The 18,854-nt window shown below is 37.9% G+C and overlaps 1 protein-coding gene across 2 annotated transcripts; it reads left to right on the forward strand.

The window, feature by feature from the left end:
• The first annotated feature begins 775 nt into the window (after window positions 1–775).
• On the forward strand, window positions 776–17,157 carry LOC6651487 (eukaryotic translation initiation factor 4 gamma 3). 2 transcript variants are annotated; one of them, XM_023180384.2, is made up of 17 exons: window positions 776–945; window positions 1,551–1,590; window positions 1,666–1,838; window positions 2,531–3,301; window positions 3,681–4,340; window positions 4,434–4,617; window positions 4,688–4,790; window positions 4,853–4,911; window positions 11,424–13,690; window positions 14,536–14,785; window positions 14,844–15,004; window positions 15,228–15,693; window positions 15,785–16,008; window positions 16,070–16,216; window positions 16,275–16,497; window positions 16,566–16,667; window positions 16,727–17,157. In XM_023180384.2, the coding sequence occupies exons 3-17, from the start codon at window positions 1,761–1,763 to the stop codon at window positions 16,786–16,788; spliced, it is 5,757 nt and encodes a 1,918-aa protein (XP_023036152.1). In that variant the 5' UTR covers window positions 776–945; window positions 1,551–1,590; window positions 1,666–1,760; the 3' UTR covers window positions 16,789–17,157. The 2 variants fall into 2 exon arrangements, with proteins under 2 accessions (XP_023036152.1, XP_023036153.1); XM_023180385.2 differs by lacking the exon at window positions 2,531–3,301 and having other exon boundaries at window positions 778–945.
• The last annotated feature ends 1,697 nt before the right edge of the window (window positions 17,158–18,854 follow it).

Below are 18,854 nucleotides of genomic sequence, written 5' to 3' on the forward strand. Positions count from 1 at the left end.
ATTTCCGAAGTCATAAATTCGATTTTCGGAAGCAAAATAAAATTTTATAAGTATGTGCAATCAATCAGGTCATCGAACTTTCTCCAACTACTTTTTTCGCTTGATGACTGACGCAAACCATTTATTACTTTACGTGGAAAATCACTTTTGTGCAATATTGAACCGTTTACAACTACTGAATAAAATTTTTTTTTAATCTTAGAGGCACTCTTCAGATTTAGAAAATTACAAATTATTGTTACACTTGTTATTTAAAACTTTGACTGTTGCTTGGACATCAAAAAAAGGATTGATGTCTTTGAAACACGAGGAAAATCAAAAGAAATGAAACTTTTTGACCCCCAAATCTACTTTCTTTCTATTTTTGCGGTGTTTTTGTAATAAGGACTCTTCGTCCCTAATATATCACATTTAGAAATCATCATATTAAAATTAAGAAAATGAAATAAATTTAAAAGTAACATCATCGATCGGCAGCAATATACGATATTTTCGTTATCATCAAATTGAATATTCGTATAATTTTGTAATTGAAAATGTCATTCATTCAAATGCCAATTTTATTTCAAAACTAATATACGTTTTTCTCCAGACATTTTTTAAATTGCCAAACGCAATGTTAAGTTAATAAAAAATACTTAACATTTCCGCTCTTTTAAAATATTTTCTGCATTTGTCGTATGGCTAAATATGGTCACACCATGTACTTGAGCTGCCAGACTTTGAATAACGACATGGCAACAGTGTTAACAGACTGTTCCTAATTTGGACTGTGGCAGCACTGGCACTGGTAGCTCTAAGTACCACATGGAATGAAAACTTGGTATAGTCTCCATTTAGAGCAATACAATTAAATTCTTCTTTTTTATGCTCTTTGGTACATGTTATTTTGTGTGTTTTTGTAAATAATAGACGGTACGGAGTGGTGAGACACGCATGGTTCAGGTAAGTTTGCGACTGTGATGTAAAAAGAAGAGAGAGTGGCAAGCGACGTAGCAAATTACATGATTTGATGAGTTTTAATTTTGCTGGCAGAGTGGCATCTGCATCTAAAAAATTTTTCGTGCCAGTGCAACGAATTGCGGAATCATACTGAATTGTTTAGTATAAAAAGTCAGACACAATTTAAAATCTATTTTCTAAAGTTATAGTTTGGAAGGAATTTAACTCTGTTGCACGTTTTTACCCTCGATTTTCTTTGTGTTAGATTGCAGCTCTGCCCTCTACATATATACTTTTGCCACCAACCCCGTCTCGCTCGTAGAACTCTTGCTCTCTCAATGTGTGAACGGCAACGTCGGCAATAAAATAAAACCAAATATGTGGAATTAATATTAAGATGGAAAAACTGATCAAACATATTTTAGAGATAGACGAATCCGAGTCCAAAAACTTAATTTTTTTTTATTAAAATTAGGGCTGGGACCGAGCCTAACGGTCGTGATACTCAATTTCTAAGCATAAGAACCACTCCCTCCTTAATATTTATACTTTCACGTGAATAATAGCCGATCTTAAAAGCTAATTCAAATTTCCATTTTGACTTGCAGGTTAAAACATTTTGGCAGTAATTGCACCATTGATTAGCAGGTACTACACATGGCTTGATATTATTCTTGGCGTGTTCATTTTACTAACTTTTTTGTTCCATAAATTTTTTTTCAGAATCAGATGTTTGTGTGACGTTGCATCGCATTGGGTCTACAATCGCCCAGGAGATCGATACGACGATTTCAATTAGCAATCCGGGTTTATTCGTAATGCAACCAGCAGCTCCTACTATATCCACACAATCTGATATAGCTAAAACCATGCAGCCTCATTCAGCACAAAATATGGTAGGTCACAATCCGTATCTTCTTTAAGAAGCTCTTTAATGGCTACAGGTTTATTATTTGCATATGGATGTTTTGAAATTGAGGAAACAAGGAAAATATAAATTGATTGAACTTTAAATTATATACATACATGTAGCTTCCATAGTCTTTTCCGACGCTGTCTATATCTAAATTCATTCAACATATGTTTGCCTAAACTGCTTTACTGTAAAGTTAAATTTGATGTGGTATTTGAAATTCGTCCTAAATGCCGTTGCTACTCTATTTGATCTTATATATCCTGCAAAGAACACTCTGGTTGCCATTAAGGAGTTTTGACCAATTCGGGTTAATCGAATATAAGACTTTTCTTAATTTTCTGGTTTATTTGAATTGTTCTTTTGTTTGTGTGTGATTTTTAGTTCGGTTTTCAGTTACTTTTTTCGTAGGGCGGTAGTATAATTAAATTTTGTGTGAATATAGCTAAAAATTGTTTGATGATCTTAATTTTATACGCATAAGCGATATTATCTGTTTTATCTGTTCTCTACACTCGCTTCAATTTACGTTTTTAAGATCTTCGACAATTTCAGTTTGGTTTAGTAAGGTTGTTTTCTATTAAGTTGAGTTGCTTCTTTTGTTTTAGTCTAATCCTTTTAATTAGCTGTGAAACTTTTGCCGAAACGTCGTGAACTCTTGTAATTTTCTTGTAGATTTTGACGGCCAATAAAAAGCCCAAAAAGTATGCTTCACAGGTGCCACCAGCTAAACAGCCACTGCAGCAACCTCAGTTTCAGATAAACAAGACGTACAACGTAGTATCTCTTATGAAAACGTCGGCGTCCAACAGCCACCAGGCTCCCCACATGGCACACCAACAGCAGCAGCAGTCCCATCACCTCCAACAAGCACAGCAGCACCATCACCAGCAGCAACAACAACAGCAAAGCTACGCAAATGTAGTCAATAGAGCAGTGGCGCCTGGTGCAGTAGGAGGGACGCAGCAGCAATCTACAGTGCTCTGCAACGCGCCTAATATAATGCAACTGAGCTCAGGGGAACTTGGAACAGCTGCTATTTACAACATCACAGGGCACAGGCAAATGACCAGTAGCACAGGTGGCATCATTGATGCAAACGGTCGTTTTATGAGCGTATCGGAAATGACCAAAAGTGCCAGTAACGTGAACGTAGCCACATCCAGTGGCACAAGCTGTGCACTGCCTATATTGCACTCCTCCACTAACGACGCCGCCGGAGGCAACGCTAGTGGACCTGGAAACGGAGGAAATACCATTATACCCATGACAAGTTCCCTTAGCGGAAGCACGCTTGGGGTATCTCTCAGCGCATCCAACACTGCCGCCTCCTATATTCATGATAAAAACCTTGTTGGCGTGAGCGTTAACTGTGTCGACGCCCGAAAGTTCGATTTTAAGAACAATAATTTACTCTCGAGCAACAACTTTCAGCAATCGCAAGAGGTATGCGAATTTGAGATTTTAGTCCTCATCATGTTTCACTATCTAAGTTGTCGGAGACGACGGATTCATAAATGTATATTGTACAGTTCCGATTTTTGCAGTAAAGGAGTCTTTTATTTTAATAATTATACATTTTACCATATATGCAATAGACAACTCTGAACAACTGAACCCATGTTTTTGATAAGTTTGCTGGTTTATTGGAGTTTGTTCGTTAGTTGGACTAAAAGTTATCCAACTTTGCGATCATAAGACTGCTGCTTAGTTTTGCGATTAACTATGATGATCAGACCAAATTAGAAACTTTCTTCTTCTTTTTAGAAGTATTAATTGAAAACCTTAAAAAAATAAGTTAGTAATAAATAGTTTTACTTTACAGTATGTGTCCGCAGCAAATAACAGTTCTGGAAACGCTCGTACGAATCCCCAGAATGGCGGCATTTTTCGACCGCCACCGGCAACAAATACTCCACGGGGCGCCAGCGGGGGTGCTCGCCACGTTCATGTGCAACAAATGTACCCAGGCAATATACACCAAAGCATGGTCTTGCAGCCGGCGTACACACAGTACACGCCTCGACAGCCCACATATCCGGCTTCTCATCTTCAGTATGCTCCACCGCCCATGCAATACTATACCCCCTACCAATATCTGCCAACTCTGCAGCAGCAGCCACCGCCACCACACAATCGCAGTGGCGTGACAGTAAACACTAATGTAAATGTTGGCAGCGTTGGTCCCGTTCAGTCTGGCCCTCAAGGACCACTGGCTGGTCCTGGCGCTTCATCCACGCAGCTGCAGATGCTGGCAGGTACCGTGCAACCGGGTGCCAATACTGTAATTGGAGTCGGTGCTCCCCCCAGCGGCGTAGGTGTAGGTGTCGGCCAGGTGGGTGTAGCCCCTATGGTCGGCGTAATACCAACAAACGTAGCGCCACAGGCAGTTTCGGTGCAACAAACCAATAGGCGTCGACATCAGCACCGTTTGCAGATCATTGATCCGGCAACAAAGAAGAATATCCTTGACGATTTGGATAAGGTAGGCTGGCGTTTTAAAACTTTGAGGTTGAACCAATTGTATTAATAAGTATTGAAATTCAATACACTTATTATCTTTAAATTTTGTATACAGACCAATTCAAACGCAGATAGCGATCTGTCTGACCCAACACCAGCGCCACCAGCAGCATCAGCGACTGTGACTACTTTACTGGATAGCATTCCACAGCCGGAGGCTACAGGAATAATTGTTTCTAGCACTGCAGTGGTACAGTCATCTGACTTGAGAACTGTGACCAATATGCCGTATATCCAAGGTGAATGCTTGTAATGCTTTTGGTCCACAATCATGTTTTATTATTCTATCATTTTTTTAATGAATATTAGATCAAAACTCAATTATTGTCGGCCAGACACCGGTTGTTTCCGCCATGACCGATGCTCCTTCAGTTGAGATATTGCCAACTCCTCAGAAGAACAAAAATAAAAAGTATGTACATACATAGATATGATTATATTAAAGATAATTACGATTCATAATTTCTCTGATAGAATTCCCATAGTCTCACCCAAAAATGAATCTGAGCCCCCAATCGCTGTGCAAACCACTTGTAAGTACACATGATCTTAAAAAAATTATTTTGGAATAGCAATTCCTAAATTGTATTGACTTATATTTGGTAAATGTAGTTTAGTTTTTTACATATCGGTTAAGTTATTTAAATTAACGAAAACATTTTCTTTCGAATTATTTCAAAACGAGTTAAATGACATAAGCATAATGCAAAAATATTCTTGGCATTGATTTTGCTATTAATCTAATCTTACTCTAAAAGCTTTAGTCATTAGATTCGGCAGTTATACAATCCGAGTTATACAATACCAAATACCAAATGGAAAAACTGAGTAAGCTTAGTTGTTTGAAAGCTTTAGCAGCAGTTTGATAAGTAATTTTTTAACGCATTTATTTATTGGTAAAGTACTGCTTCATGAAAATATAAAAATACAATAAAAAATACTAACCCGCTTCTTATCGAAATACCCAGCAATATTCTTGGTTGCATTAAATCAACAAGGACTTGCAGAGCATACTCGGCTTGGTAGCAAAATTTTCCTACGATACGTTTTCGATTGACGGGACCAAAGTGATTGTTAACACTTGCCCATTTGTTCTCCATTCATTGTTCCATTTTAATAGTGTAATGGACCTCGGGTGTGTAAAGTAAAAAATTACCAGTTCATTTGGAAACTTGGTGGTTTTTACGATCCAGTTTTCCTTATACCGTTCTCCAAAAATTGAAAACACTGCAGGGTAAAATGGCTTCATCTGACCATATTTCTATTGCTAAAGTGGCCAATCCCTCTGGCTTTTACGCGTTTTAAATTTTTTTATACACTTCAAAAAATGGTACATTAATTTTGTTAAAGGTGTGCAACGCAAAAAAGGAAGCATCTCCTACTTTATTAGTTTTTAGAGTATTGTCGTGAGATAAATATTAGTCAGTTTGATATACATACCTATTATTGGTGTGCCAAATTTGGTCATTTGGATTGTATCATTTAGCTCGAAGCATTCTACATTAAGACTGGAGGCCGTTCTTTCAGGAACATTGAACTTTTTAAATATAAATTTGTATCCATTTTGTCGGTTATCGGTAAGGGAAAAGTAAAAAAAAAACTTGCAAGGTTATACAAACTTTGATGCAGCCGAAGTTAGCCTGGGCTCTCTGGTTGTAGTAGATCAGTTTTTTGCACTTAGCAACAGTTTCGACGTAGGTAGGTAACTCCAGCTTTGCCCTAAAAATAACTGCTCTCTTGAACCGATCTTTACTAGTTTATCCACTAAAAATTTAGATGTCAGCACATCAGAAAAATAGCTTAACCCAAACGAAGGGCTCCCTAAGCTTTTTTTCCAACCCCAAAATTTCCAAAAACTTCATATTATTGGGCAGTGTCACCAGTGGTGCGGTTTTCATGACCGCCAGTGTATATACACAAAAATAGCACCACTTGCTGGGGTCATGCGTTCAAGGGATTCATAGATTTAATGTATGGTTCAAGGAACATGTGAATACGTTTTTGAACGTAAAATATTTATTAATGAAAGCAAATTTACTATAAAATTGTAATATTAGCCAAGGTATTCAAAGTTTTTTAAGGAACTTCTTGAATTTTTTATCTTCTTATATAAGTAGCTGCCATACAAACGGCAAAGTCACGATCAGTGATATCATATAGTTTCCATAGGAACAATCGTGACTTTGCTTAAAAACTTCGTTATTTCCCATGCTTAAATTGTAGGCCGTTCTTTTTCAAAAATTAGACTTTTATACCGTTTTTCCAGTTTGACGGGTATAGATATGGGAAGAGTAACAATAAGAAATACAAACTTTGACGCGGCCCTCTGGTTAAATATTTATTTACTCCTGTACTCAACTCTGTAGCTGTTACGGTCTAGGAGTTTTCGATGATCCAGACAAACGGACAGAAGGACGGACGGACATGGCAATATGAACTCGTTTTGTCGTGCTGATCAGGAATATATATACATTTTATGGTAGGAGATGCTTTGTTCTACGCATTGCACACTTTTGACCAAAATTAATATACCCTTTTTGCAAGGATAAAGTGGTGTTATTTTTAGTTTCGGGTATTTTTTGAGTATTTGGTGAAGTATCTTAAAAAACTTTAAAAACGTTGGATATTATTATAATTTTTTTTTTTGCTTCCATTAGTCTTTTACGTTCAAAAACGTATTCACATGTTCTTTGAACCTTAAATTAAGTCTAAGAATCCTTTGAACATTTTTAAGTTCGCAGCTGTACAAACAAATCATTTTTTTATTCTAATCGTCATATTTGTTTATATACATATGTACATTTTCTTAAAGACTTTAAATAATCTTATACGCTTGTAAAGGGCATTATAAAACAAGTCAGATGTTTGCACTAAGAGAAGGAGACTTTTCCGGTCAAATGACATTCTTGATCAGCATAAGAAGCCAAATCGATATACTTATGTCCATCAGTTCAGTCTGCAGATTTAAAAAATTGCTGGAACAAAAAGGGTTCGGCGCAGCGAAAGTTATCATCAAAATCATAAATTATTATTATGTCATTTGTTCCGAAAAACTAAAATGATTCAATCTTGACACGCGTCATATATGTATATAAATCGCATATATTGCGTACTATTTATCTGTTTAACCTAACCAACCTATCAGTTTTGAGCTACTTAATGGCAGATATATAAAAATCGACTTACGATAAGCACCCTCACTAAGACGACGAAAATATCAAATTTACCTTAACCATTTTAAAAGATCAAAGGTAATACTTTTATACCATAACTTCTCGTGTCAGACTACAAGTTTTCTTTAAATCTAAAAATGTCGGCATATATCGACGTTCTGGGTGCTTATAAATACGATTGTGTCTTTATCCAACCGGAATTGTGACTTTTATAATAAAAGTCAAAAATAACTATCATTTGTGATTAATATAAAATAAACCAAAAATAATTATTCAGACTAGTAAAACAAAAATCAATAACGAATAATTTTTCATTGTAAGACACTTATTCACAATAAATAACTTTAGTTTAATCTTGTATCTATGCTTTGTTTGGATATTAACACCGAATCTCAAACATTGAATGTATTTTTCCCTATGGATGTAGGTTTATTCATTTCTGAAATTTTGTGTCGCACCGATTGATCATTTTTATCGCAGCGCTAGTAGTACGTGTTCTTTAATTCATGGTATACATACATATGTACATGAATGTGTGTGTGTGCGTGTGTATATTCAACTCGGAATGTTTGTTAGTGTTTGAGTCTGCTCTCCCTCTGCCGCACTCAAATGCTATGTTGTCGTAGACGTTTGCATGTGTGTACACACAATTTCACTTTTGCTTTTTACCTTTTACATGAAGAGCCGGTTGCTGGCTAGCTAGCTATGCGTCTTTAGGTTTGTTAGTGTGGTGCGATTTAGTCGGTCGGGTCGGTTAGACAGCTCGGAATTGTTCGGATCGATGATGTGATGATCATTTTGGGTGCGTTTGTGGTGGTGCGATTCGATATCATCTGTGTCTATCTATAGCGCTAGGCAACAACGCGGCAGTGTGTGCACGTCAATGGTAAAGTATTTCAAGAAGCAACTAATATATAAATGAAACGCGCAACGTGTTTGACTATTGAGCTTTAAATTATTCGTTAATGCTAAATTGTTTAGGATAGTAATCTACATACTTGGGTCTGCAATTAGGATTTGATCATCGCTTGGTCGACTGACCTATATTTATGAAAAAGCTGTTTTATACATCATTATCATTACTTAACCTTGACTGTGATAATTCAAAAGTGCCAAATATGTATGTGTTCACGTATGCAAAGCATCTAAGTGAAGCAAAAGTGATGAAGTGGTTCATACTTTGAATTATTATTTTATGTGGTGCCAAGATATAAATACCTTTAAAAAAATAATAAGATTTTTTAAAATTGCTTATGTTTATTTATTTTTTTCCCCCATTGTAACGAATTCGATTATATTTTTGTGGAAAGATGCAGACTTGTACATGTTCAAATAATCGAGATTGCTGTGATACATAGATATGTACAGTGTTGGAAGAAACAATAGAAACGGTATAGAATTTATTTTCTTTTGTGTATGTCTTTGCCAAAACTAATATGTTTTGTATTTTTTAAAGCTAATTTAATATAAAAACGAAGGTATTTATTTTTTTTCGCTTGGAAAATAAAATAAAAACGTTAATATTTAAAGTACAAAATATGAAGTTGTTCAAGCCACATAGCAATTTTTGTTTTGAACAAATATTTGAATTAATATTTAGCGGTTCCAACCTTATTTTTCAAGACTTCGCGGCAACGACACCCTTTGGAATCAAATAACTTGATGTAAATAGTTGGTTTTATGGAATACCATTTAACCTAGATCTTTTCACTATATTCTTGCTTATTTTTAGTTGATATCCAGCAGTTATTTTTTTTATTATACCCTAAATCTGCTTTATTTAGTTTATGTCCGAGGACTGACGGCGTCTCCAAAACACTAGCGTTATTTTCGTTGAACGATCTGTTTGCCATCTCGGACGAGTGTTTGGGATCGTTTTCCTGCTGATATTATCACACAAATGCCAATTTTTCTTCGGTATAAGGAGGGAACTTTGTTGATGTCGCACATTTTATCCTTTATCCAATATTTCGGACCGACACTTGAAGAAAAAAAACATTCCCAAAACATAATGTTTCCATCTTAGTGCCTAACTGTCTTTAAAGTGTGTTTTGGATCAGCAATACTTTTTTGCCGTCTTACAAACACTTCGCCTTCAGATCCAAACAAATTTACATTTGTTTCATCCGACCATAGCACGTTTTTGAAATAGGCCCGAAGCACATGTTGGGCAAATTCTAATCTATGTTTTATATTTTTTTTGCTCAAGCACGGTTAGTTCTACTGGTTATTGATGTATTTAACTTATTTTTGAGCTTTTAAGATGAAAAAAGTGGATTTTTATTTGCTTCCGGAATGATGATTTGTTCGAATTTTGACGTTGTGACGCGTTTCCGAACTCGAATTTCTTGCTTATATTGAAAATCAATAGCGGAAAGCCCAAACCAACCAAATAACGTGATTGTCTTACTAGATCAAGCATGTACATAGATGAAAAAGTTGCGCGAAAATAGGTGTCGAAATGAATTAAAATAATATAATTACTACCCCACATTGTTAAGCACCGATTTTCACCTCAGATAATTTGTCCAACGTTGAAAAAAAGGTTTCAAAATCAGAAAAGGTTATTGCTTCTATTATTTCTTCCAACACTGTATGTAGCTTTCATTACAAACAATTTATGAAACCATTCAACATACATATATGTACTAATACTACTACTACTATATTTTTACATGAAGTGTTTTAATTTTGGAGATATTCTGTAATAAATGTGGGTTGCTGAACATGAATTTGTACTTAGGTTTCACGAGCCCTCATCATGTCAGACTTTTGGAAAAGACTGGCAAAAGTATTGGGAAAATATTCGCTTAAACTAGAAATATGTTTCAAAAATCATGTCGACCAGTTATACAAACGATGACATTGGTAAGGTAAACCATTTGAAAAACAATATAGTTTTCGTATAAGCGTTTTTGATTATTTGATTGTTGAGTAAACATATATACGGGATTGTATTCATTTTTAATTCAGAATAGATTTTAGAGTCCTTTTGATATACTTTCGAAACGTTTGCTTTTTAGTCAGTGTATTATTGAGCAAATATTTGAATTTTTTTCTTGTTAGGTAACTGCCTAGGTGAATCAAAATCAGTGGTTTCAGACAAAAAATAATATTTTGATATTAATTTTCAACATAATGAAATAAGTAAGTCGACATGCCGACTTGGGTATACTAAGCACCAGGTGAAACAAATATTTAAAATTTCGAAAACCAACCAAACCAATAAATTCTGAGCGCATACTAAAAAAATTTACATATTCAATTTGGTGAGTTTAGCTTTGTTAGTTTTCGAGAAAATCAGTTTTATTTATTTTGCGGGGGCGGACCTATTTTCTATTAAGTAGAAAATTTGTTTTATGTAAATTCCGGGGGCGGAAGGGGGCATGGCAAAAAGTTTGAATAATTAATTTCTGCGCGCTAACTAAACGAGTATATATACCAAAGTCAAAGCCTCTAGCTGTTATACTTTTTAAGAAAAACAGTTTTATGTAAATTCTGGGGGCGTGGCCAAAATTGCAATAAACTCTATACAATTACATACTACACGAGTCTACATACCAAATTTGGTGGCTCTAGCTCTTATAGTTTGCGAGATCTGCGTGTTCATACAGACGGACGGAAAGATGGTCATGGCTAGATCTAATCGGCTGTTGATCCTGATCAAGAGTATAGAAGCTTCCTTCTGCCTGTTACATACATTTTGGCGACTTTAATATTCCATTTCACCCCATGGGTGCATGGTATAAAAGCTAATTTAAGGCAAATCAGGACAAACTTTGGTTATTATAAGGCAATATTAAACCTTGCTTATTAATCATTTTTGTATACATGCTACTATATTTTTATCTACATTGTAATATTTCTTTTAGTTGAAGTGGATGATGCAGTGCCGAGATCTGACGCTGCAAGCAATACTGTCGACGAAACAATTCTGCCTACACCAACAGATAGCATTGCCCGACAAGAGACACAGGTTCATCAAGAGATCGAAGAACCAGCCGCACCGGAAGAAAAGGTTGCCTCATCTTCCTCAGAGCTTCAGACCCAATCCCCGCCGCCTGAACCATTTACTGCATCTGTACCGGAGGAATTGACTTCCAAGACTAGTACACACATGCATGAAGCGGCATTAGAGCTGAACTCTTCCACATCAACATCATCAGCGTTTGCCCCAATAGAGAAATCTTGCGAGTTAGTGGCAGGGCCAGAATCGCAACAGACCTTACAAGTAGAAAGCTCACATGAAAGCACCCCTGACGAGACTGATCGCGCGTCAATGGCACTTGTAGAAGAAACACGGCAGGAGCCTGTAGGGGCTAAAACAGCAATTACTGTAGCTCTTAAGGAGCAACCTTTACATGATGCATCACTTGGGGCGCCTAGTAGTGAGCTCCTCGAAGATACGGAAACACAAGAAAAAACATTGCCCCGAGTGAATTCCGAGGTGGAACTAGAGCCTCGAGCAGACACAGGCGATGTTACGCCAATTTCACCAACTACAGATGAGTGCCTGTCGCTGCCATCGTTGATCAGCTACAATGAAGGCCAATGGTCTCCCAGTAACCCTAGCGGTAAAAAGCAGTACGACCGAGAACAGCTTTTACAACTGCGTGATGCAAAGGCTTCGCGTGTGCAACCAGAAGTAAAAAATAGCTCAATACTTCCGCAGCCCAATCTTATGATGCCTTCGTTTATGCGAGGTGGCAACAACAAATCACGTGGTGTGCAGTCAATGGTGGGTACAATTCGAAGCGGCGATTCGAGTGGCGGTGTCGGCGCGAATTATGTTGGCAAACAAATGTCAATGTCGGGTGTACAAGGCAATGGCGGTCGTAGCAGCATGAAGGGCATGATTCATGTAAATTTATCATTAAATCAGGATGTTAAACTGAATGAAACGGAAAACGCTTGGCGTCCACGTCTCCATAATAAATCTGACACTGCCGACAACATTGTGCCAGAGGTAAAAGCCACCCAAGAGAAGGATGAATTAGTTCGTAGGGTTCGTGGAATTCTTAACAAGCTTACGCCCGAAAGATTCAACACCCTTGTGGAAGAGATAGTAAAGCTGAAGATAGACACTCCCGATAAAATGGACGAAGTCATTGTACTAGTGTTCGAAAAAGCTATTGATGAGCCGAATTTCTCCGTGTCGTATGCTCGGCTTTGCCATCGTTTGATTAGTGAAGTGAAAGCACATGATGAGCGCATGGAAAGCGGCACAAAGTCAAATCTAGCACATTTCCGTAATGCACTCCTGGACAAAACCGAGCGTGAATTTACACAAAACGTCACACAAAGTCACGCAAAGGAAAAGAAACTGCAACCTATTGTAGACAAGATCAAGAAGTGCCAGGATCCCAACGAAAAGGCCGAATTAGAAGCATTGCTTGAGGAGGAGGAACGAAAGATTCGGCGGCGTTCTGGTGGCACAGTGCGATTTATTGGCGAGCTTTTTAAAATTTCCATGCTAACGGGCAAGATTATATATTCTTGCATAGACACGCTACTTAATCCGCAGTCGGAGGATATGTTAGAGTGTCTCTGCAAGTTGCTTACCACAGTTGGAGCCAAGTTCGAACTAACGCCGGTAAACACTAAAGACCCTAGCCGTTGTTACTCGTTAGAAAAGTCCATAGCCCGCATGCAATCCATAGCCTCCAAATCAGATAAAGATGGGTCCAGAGTCAGCTCTCGGGTTCGTTTTATGCTTCAAGATGTTATCGATTTGCGCAAAAACAAATGGCAGTCGACTCGAAACGAGGCTCCAAAGACTATGGGTCAAATTGAAAAGGAGGCAAAAAACGAACAGCTTTCAGCACAGTACTACAGCGGTTCACTTTCTTCAACTAACCCCAACGGGTCACAAGGTACTGGTACTGGTGGAGCCGGCAGCTCTTCTAAACGTGACGATCGTGGCAGCGCCAGGTTCGGAGGAGACGCGCGGACTAGCGGAGGCTACGGTGGAAGTCATAGCCAACGAGGTGAAAGTGGGAACATGCGCCACCAGCAACAAAACGTCGGGAACGTTGGTGTAACTGGGCATGCCAATGGCAACGACGATAACACTTGGCACGTACAGACCAGCAAAGGCAGTCGCTCTCAAGCTGTTGATAGCAACAAGTTGGAGGGTCTGGTAAGTAAAGTATTTTGTCCTAAAAATAAATTCAATTGAGTGACATATGTACATCATTTAATTTTACTAAAATGATAATCAATAATGTTTTTTTTTTTTTTTGTATTTCACGTGCTTGTTTTCCTTTTTATAAGTAGCACATATGTATTTGTTACATAGCGGTGGGCACCCATATGGTCAGAAATAAGGCTTTTACATTTGTGTATGTAGCAACACACACGAAGTGCGAAACGTTTTCTTGCTTTACACTAAAAAAACTGTTTAGATAAAACAATTAGATTGAAATGTTTAAATGCATAATAATTAGGTCGTAAAAATAATGCAAAATTATTATTTAATGCATTATAAACAGCTTTAAAGGAATTTTCGAGTCGATGGCCTTAGCAGCTAGCACTCTCAACCCGTTAGTTATTATATTATTTTGTATAATAATTAATAATAAATAATAATAATAATTAAAAGAATTTTATAGCAAATAACGCATCGGACATCAAATCCAAATTTTCAATAAAGATAAAATATATTTTTCCATTTGTCAACAAACATTTTTTTGAGTGTACTTTTGACATGTGGACTAATTTTTTTTTTTTGAGAATCATTTTTATTTCTGACACGCACAGTGTTTCCAAAGTGCCGTTACCGAAAAGCACAGTGTATGTAAGACGGCATCGCTGCGGCAGAGGTAGGCCCTAGTCCGGGGAATGGGCCGTGCCGACCACTGCTTTGAATGAAAGAAATTTTATTTAACTTAACAGCGACAAAAAAATATATTTTTCAATTTATTGCATATCTGATTTAGTTAAATTTAGAATATACGACATAGAATTCATATACAACTTTTTCAGACTTTACAACTGAACCAAAACTTGGACACGAAAAAAATGGGTGGCGTGTCCCAATTTATTTGGAACAATAGTTCGAGATCATCTTCTGCGGCTACCACAACGCCCTCCAATTCATTTGCAGTGCTCTCTTCGCTAATGGACAAAAGTAGTAGCGGCGACAGAGACCGTGATCGCGATCGTAGTGGGCCCAGAAACAAAGGCTCATATAACAAGGGTTCAATGGAGAGGGATCGCTATGGTGGAGATAGAGGTAAAAATGTACACAAATTTTAATAAATTAAGACGCTCATTTGTTAATCCTTTTCTAGGAATTCACTCAAGAACAGGATCCTCACAGGGTTCGAGGGAAAACTCATCTTCTCGAGTTGGTCAGCAGAGTCGTGGCCTGATAAATTCATCAATGCAGAAATCTGCTAGTCATTCGAAATACACACAACAAACGCCACCACCAGTTAGACTTTCTAGCAAGGTATGTCAAAACTGTCTCAAAAAAAATTTTATATTTCATATGTACCGATGTGCTTCTTTCGTTTCTTCTTTTGGTTATATAAATTTAAATCAGTTTAACCCATTAAAAAAATAAGCTTTTACACTTTACTTTTTTAATTAAAAAGGTTAAGTCAATGATTAAACTCTTTTAACACATTAGAAAATAGGAATGAATCTCACAAAACTGTTTATTTTCAATTAAGGGCCAGGGTGCATCAATTGGAGGTGGACTATACCGAGGCAGCGAGCAGCAGCAATCATCTTCTACAACCGGAGGCAATGGCTCAACGTCTAAAATAGTGGCGCCACCAGCGGTTTTTATTGATCCAAGAGATAACGACCTTAAGATTATTAAGAGTGTCGTGTCGGAAATGATCGAACTGGCAGCTGCAAATAAAATTGTCACCCCCTCTGTTGTTGCGTGTATTAAAAGGATACCGGAATCCCAGCGCTGTGGATTTGTGTATTACATATTAACAGATTATTTGCATTTAGCCAATGTGGGCAAACAATACAGACGGTATCTTGCTATCGCAGTTTCCCACCTTATTCAACAGAACCACATGTCTGTAGATCATTTCCGACTTGCATACAAGGAATTCAGCGAGATCGCTGGCGAGTTAATTGTTGATATTCCAGATCTTTGGCTATATATTCTGCAATTTGCAGGTAAGGATTTGCATATTCGTGGGTGAAACTATCATATTTTTTGTCGAACTATACAATTGTGATTTTTTGTTCGCTTTGGTTTTTTCTGCAGGACCATTGATTGTAAAGAAAATTTTGACGGTGGCAGATCTGTGGAATAAAGACCTAAAAGACAGTAGCACACCCAACTTGGGAAAAAAGTTCCTTAAAGCATATTTGACATATTGTACAAGGGAAGTAGGACCGAATTTTACACGTCAAATGTGGAAGCAGTTTAACATGCTTTGGTCCGATTTTATGCCAGAAAATGAAGTAGCTGATTTTATTGAATCCAACGTAAGTGTACCTTATGCTATAGTTTAATCATGACAGTAGTAACTTTGAATGTCTATTTCAGAGATTGGAATATGTGGAGAACGACTCAAAACAGCCAGTGATTGAGCAGCGCGAGTCGACTGAAAAGCACGTCAAAAATGTGATAGAACATATTGAGCATTTGCTAAAGGAGGGAGCGACTGCAGATTGCATAATTGATTACAGTAATGTATGTAGTGAAATATGAGAATATGAGTGCAACAGAATACACTATTATGTTTTTATAGGGCAATATTGTGACGGCAGATAAACTTTTCATCCGAGGATTGACAGAAACGTTGAGTAATTTCGCAATTGTCTACAAAGACACTAGTTATAAACTAGAGACGGAGATCTTCCAAAAGTTTTGCATACCAGTTTTCCAGCGATACATTGATTCACGCGAAGAGCAGCAACTCGAGTGCTTATATGCAGTGCAACTACTGGTGCATAGTCTAGAGCATCCAAGGGGTAAGGGGATTTCTGATCCACTCTTCGTGGTTACTACATATATAGTAACATCTCTATTGTTGTGCTAGGCTTGTTAAGTGAACTATTCGCCGAGCTATACGACGGTTATGTAATACAGAAGGAGTCCCTTTGTAAGTGGCGCGATTCAAAGGATCAATCTGCTGGCAAAGGTAAGTAGGAGGCGTTGTATCTTGTACAGTGTTGTGATATTTTCTTATTTCTTACATAGGTGTGGCTGTAAAAAGTCTGAATCACTTCTTTAACTCATTATTTAACGATGAAGCTAACTAACGCAACTGAGTTTTTGAGACCTGGCCAACATCGCGAGCCAGAGAAATATAACGCAACACAACTCAGCAGATAGAAACGAAATAAAATCATTGGAATAAAAAAAATATATTGATGTATCTTACATAGGTCTACTTTATCAATGTACAGCAAGAGTCCCGGTGGATTGTGAGAAATAAATAAGCGTTAAGTGCGTGGAATCTTTGGTTACTGTACATTTGGAAGAATTGGCCCCAAATATGTTATAAAGTTAAGAACAGGAAGTAAAGAACTGGTCTGTGAAAGTGTAATTCTACAACCATATATGTAAACATATACATGATGAGAATGATAAACCAGTTTTAAATATAATGTTTTTAATGGTAAACATAATCAAAACTTTAGTTGCACTTCATTTGAATTTCGCTTACGTTTAAAGGAATGCCAAGGAACTTTTTTATTTGATTTGATTAATGTTTTTTGGTAAGCTTTTTGAAAAGGGTTAAAAGACGGGACAAACTTATTACATCTTTGTGTAGCATTACTCTTCGATTATTCATAGAAGGAAGATTAAGCCTACATGTTTACAATGGCAAATTGACCTTGCGATTCCTTGCAATATGCAAGATCCGTACTCCAAAATTCGAAGCGCTAAAAATGAAAATAGAATTTCGGCTATGTAAAATTCAAATACTTTGGACCATACTTTACAAACCTCAAAAAAAAAACTAATAGTGTTACTAACAGTACAAAAATATGAGGATTGAACGTTAACTAAGGGTTCATAATTACACCCAAGTCGCTGATAACATTCAACTGCGTTAAAATTATAAGTTGCTGGGTGAGGAAAGAATCGTTCAGGTTTAAGATTATTAGGATCGGAATGAGGCAGGCAAGAAGCCGATATGCCTGAATAACTCAGGCGTAGAGGTACACGAGAACGAATCAATGCCGAGGGTAGGTCATGAATACATTAAACCCAGAGGGCAGAGGCTAACTTTGACACCGCCGAAGTTAATCTTCTATTCACTATAGCCATCGACATGAAAACGGTTTTATCTACAAATGAGCCACTGTGAGGCAGCCCAGGACCTGCTTATGCAGACTATAGTCGAGCAGAAGACCGATGTGGCCCTTGTTTTGCGAAGTTTCAAGGTTGCAGCAGGCGATCAAGGATGGTGGTGGACTCTCACAGTAGGCCTTGTCCACAATCTAGGCAATAACCAAGGTGGTGAACACGGCCTCACAGGCGATTAAGGGCTTTAGGTGGAAAGGTGATACAAAGAAATAAAACGCTTTCAACACAGAGGACTGGGGGCGATTTTTTGATGCCCTGCAGTGATTCAGCGTGCCAGCCTAGTTACGTGCCATCGTGTGCAGCTATTTCTGCGGCAGGCGACTGATGTATAAGTATGTCAGACACGGGCTGTGAAACGTATAATGTGTCGGCGAGTGTACTACAATGCTCTGTCCTAGCGTAGAAAGGTCAGACTAACCGCGGCCACACTCTGGGTACGCGCTTTGAGTGTCGATAGCTACACCAGAGGGATCCGATCGTCGCACAGGCTAAGCGCGCTGAGAATCTGCTCAGGGTTTCGCACGGTGTCCGACGAAGCAGCCCTGGTGGTCGCTGGAATGTTACCTATTGACCTTCAGGCAGATGAGGTGAAAAAAATTACCGAGCATTGCAAGCAAGAGACGCAAGCATCGTCCTGTGGCAGGCTAGATGGTATACGTCGGACAACGGCAGAAGGACCCACAGCCTAATCCCGAGCGTAAAGAGGTGGACAGAGCGGCAACACGGTACGGTAAATTTCTACCTGACCCAGTTTTTTAACGGCCCTGGATGCTTCCGACAATATTTAAATCGTTTTGGGCACGATAACTCTCAATTCTGCTCCGGTGACATAGTGGAAGATGCGCAACACAACCTTTTCGTTTGCTGGCATTTCGATGACAGGAGAGTGTTGGAACTGGGGGTAAATACGGAAATAGGCGCTGAAAACCTAGTGGAGCTGATGATGGCGACCAAGAGCATGTGAGAGGCGGTGCGCAGTTTCGCCTGATCTCTATTTTCCTACATTTTTTAT

This window comes from Drosophila willistoni, chromosome 3R (genome assembly GCF_018902025.1).
Source record: "Drosophila willistoni isolate 14030-0811.24 chromosome 3R, UCI_dwil_1.1, whole genome shotgun sequence".
Lineage (NCBI taxonomy): Eukaryota > Metazoa > Arthropoda > Insecta > Diptera > Drosophilidae > Drosophila > Drosophila willistoni.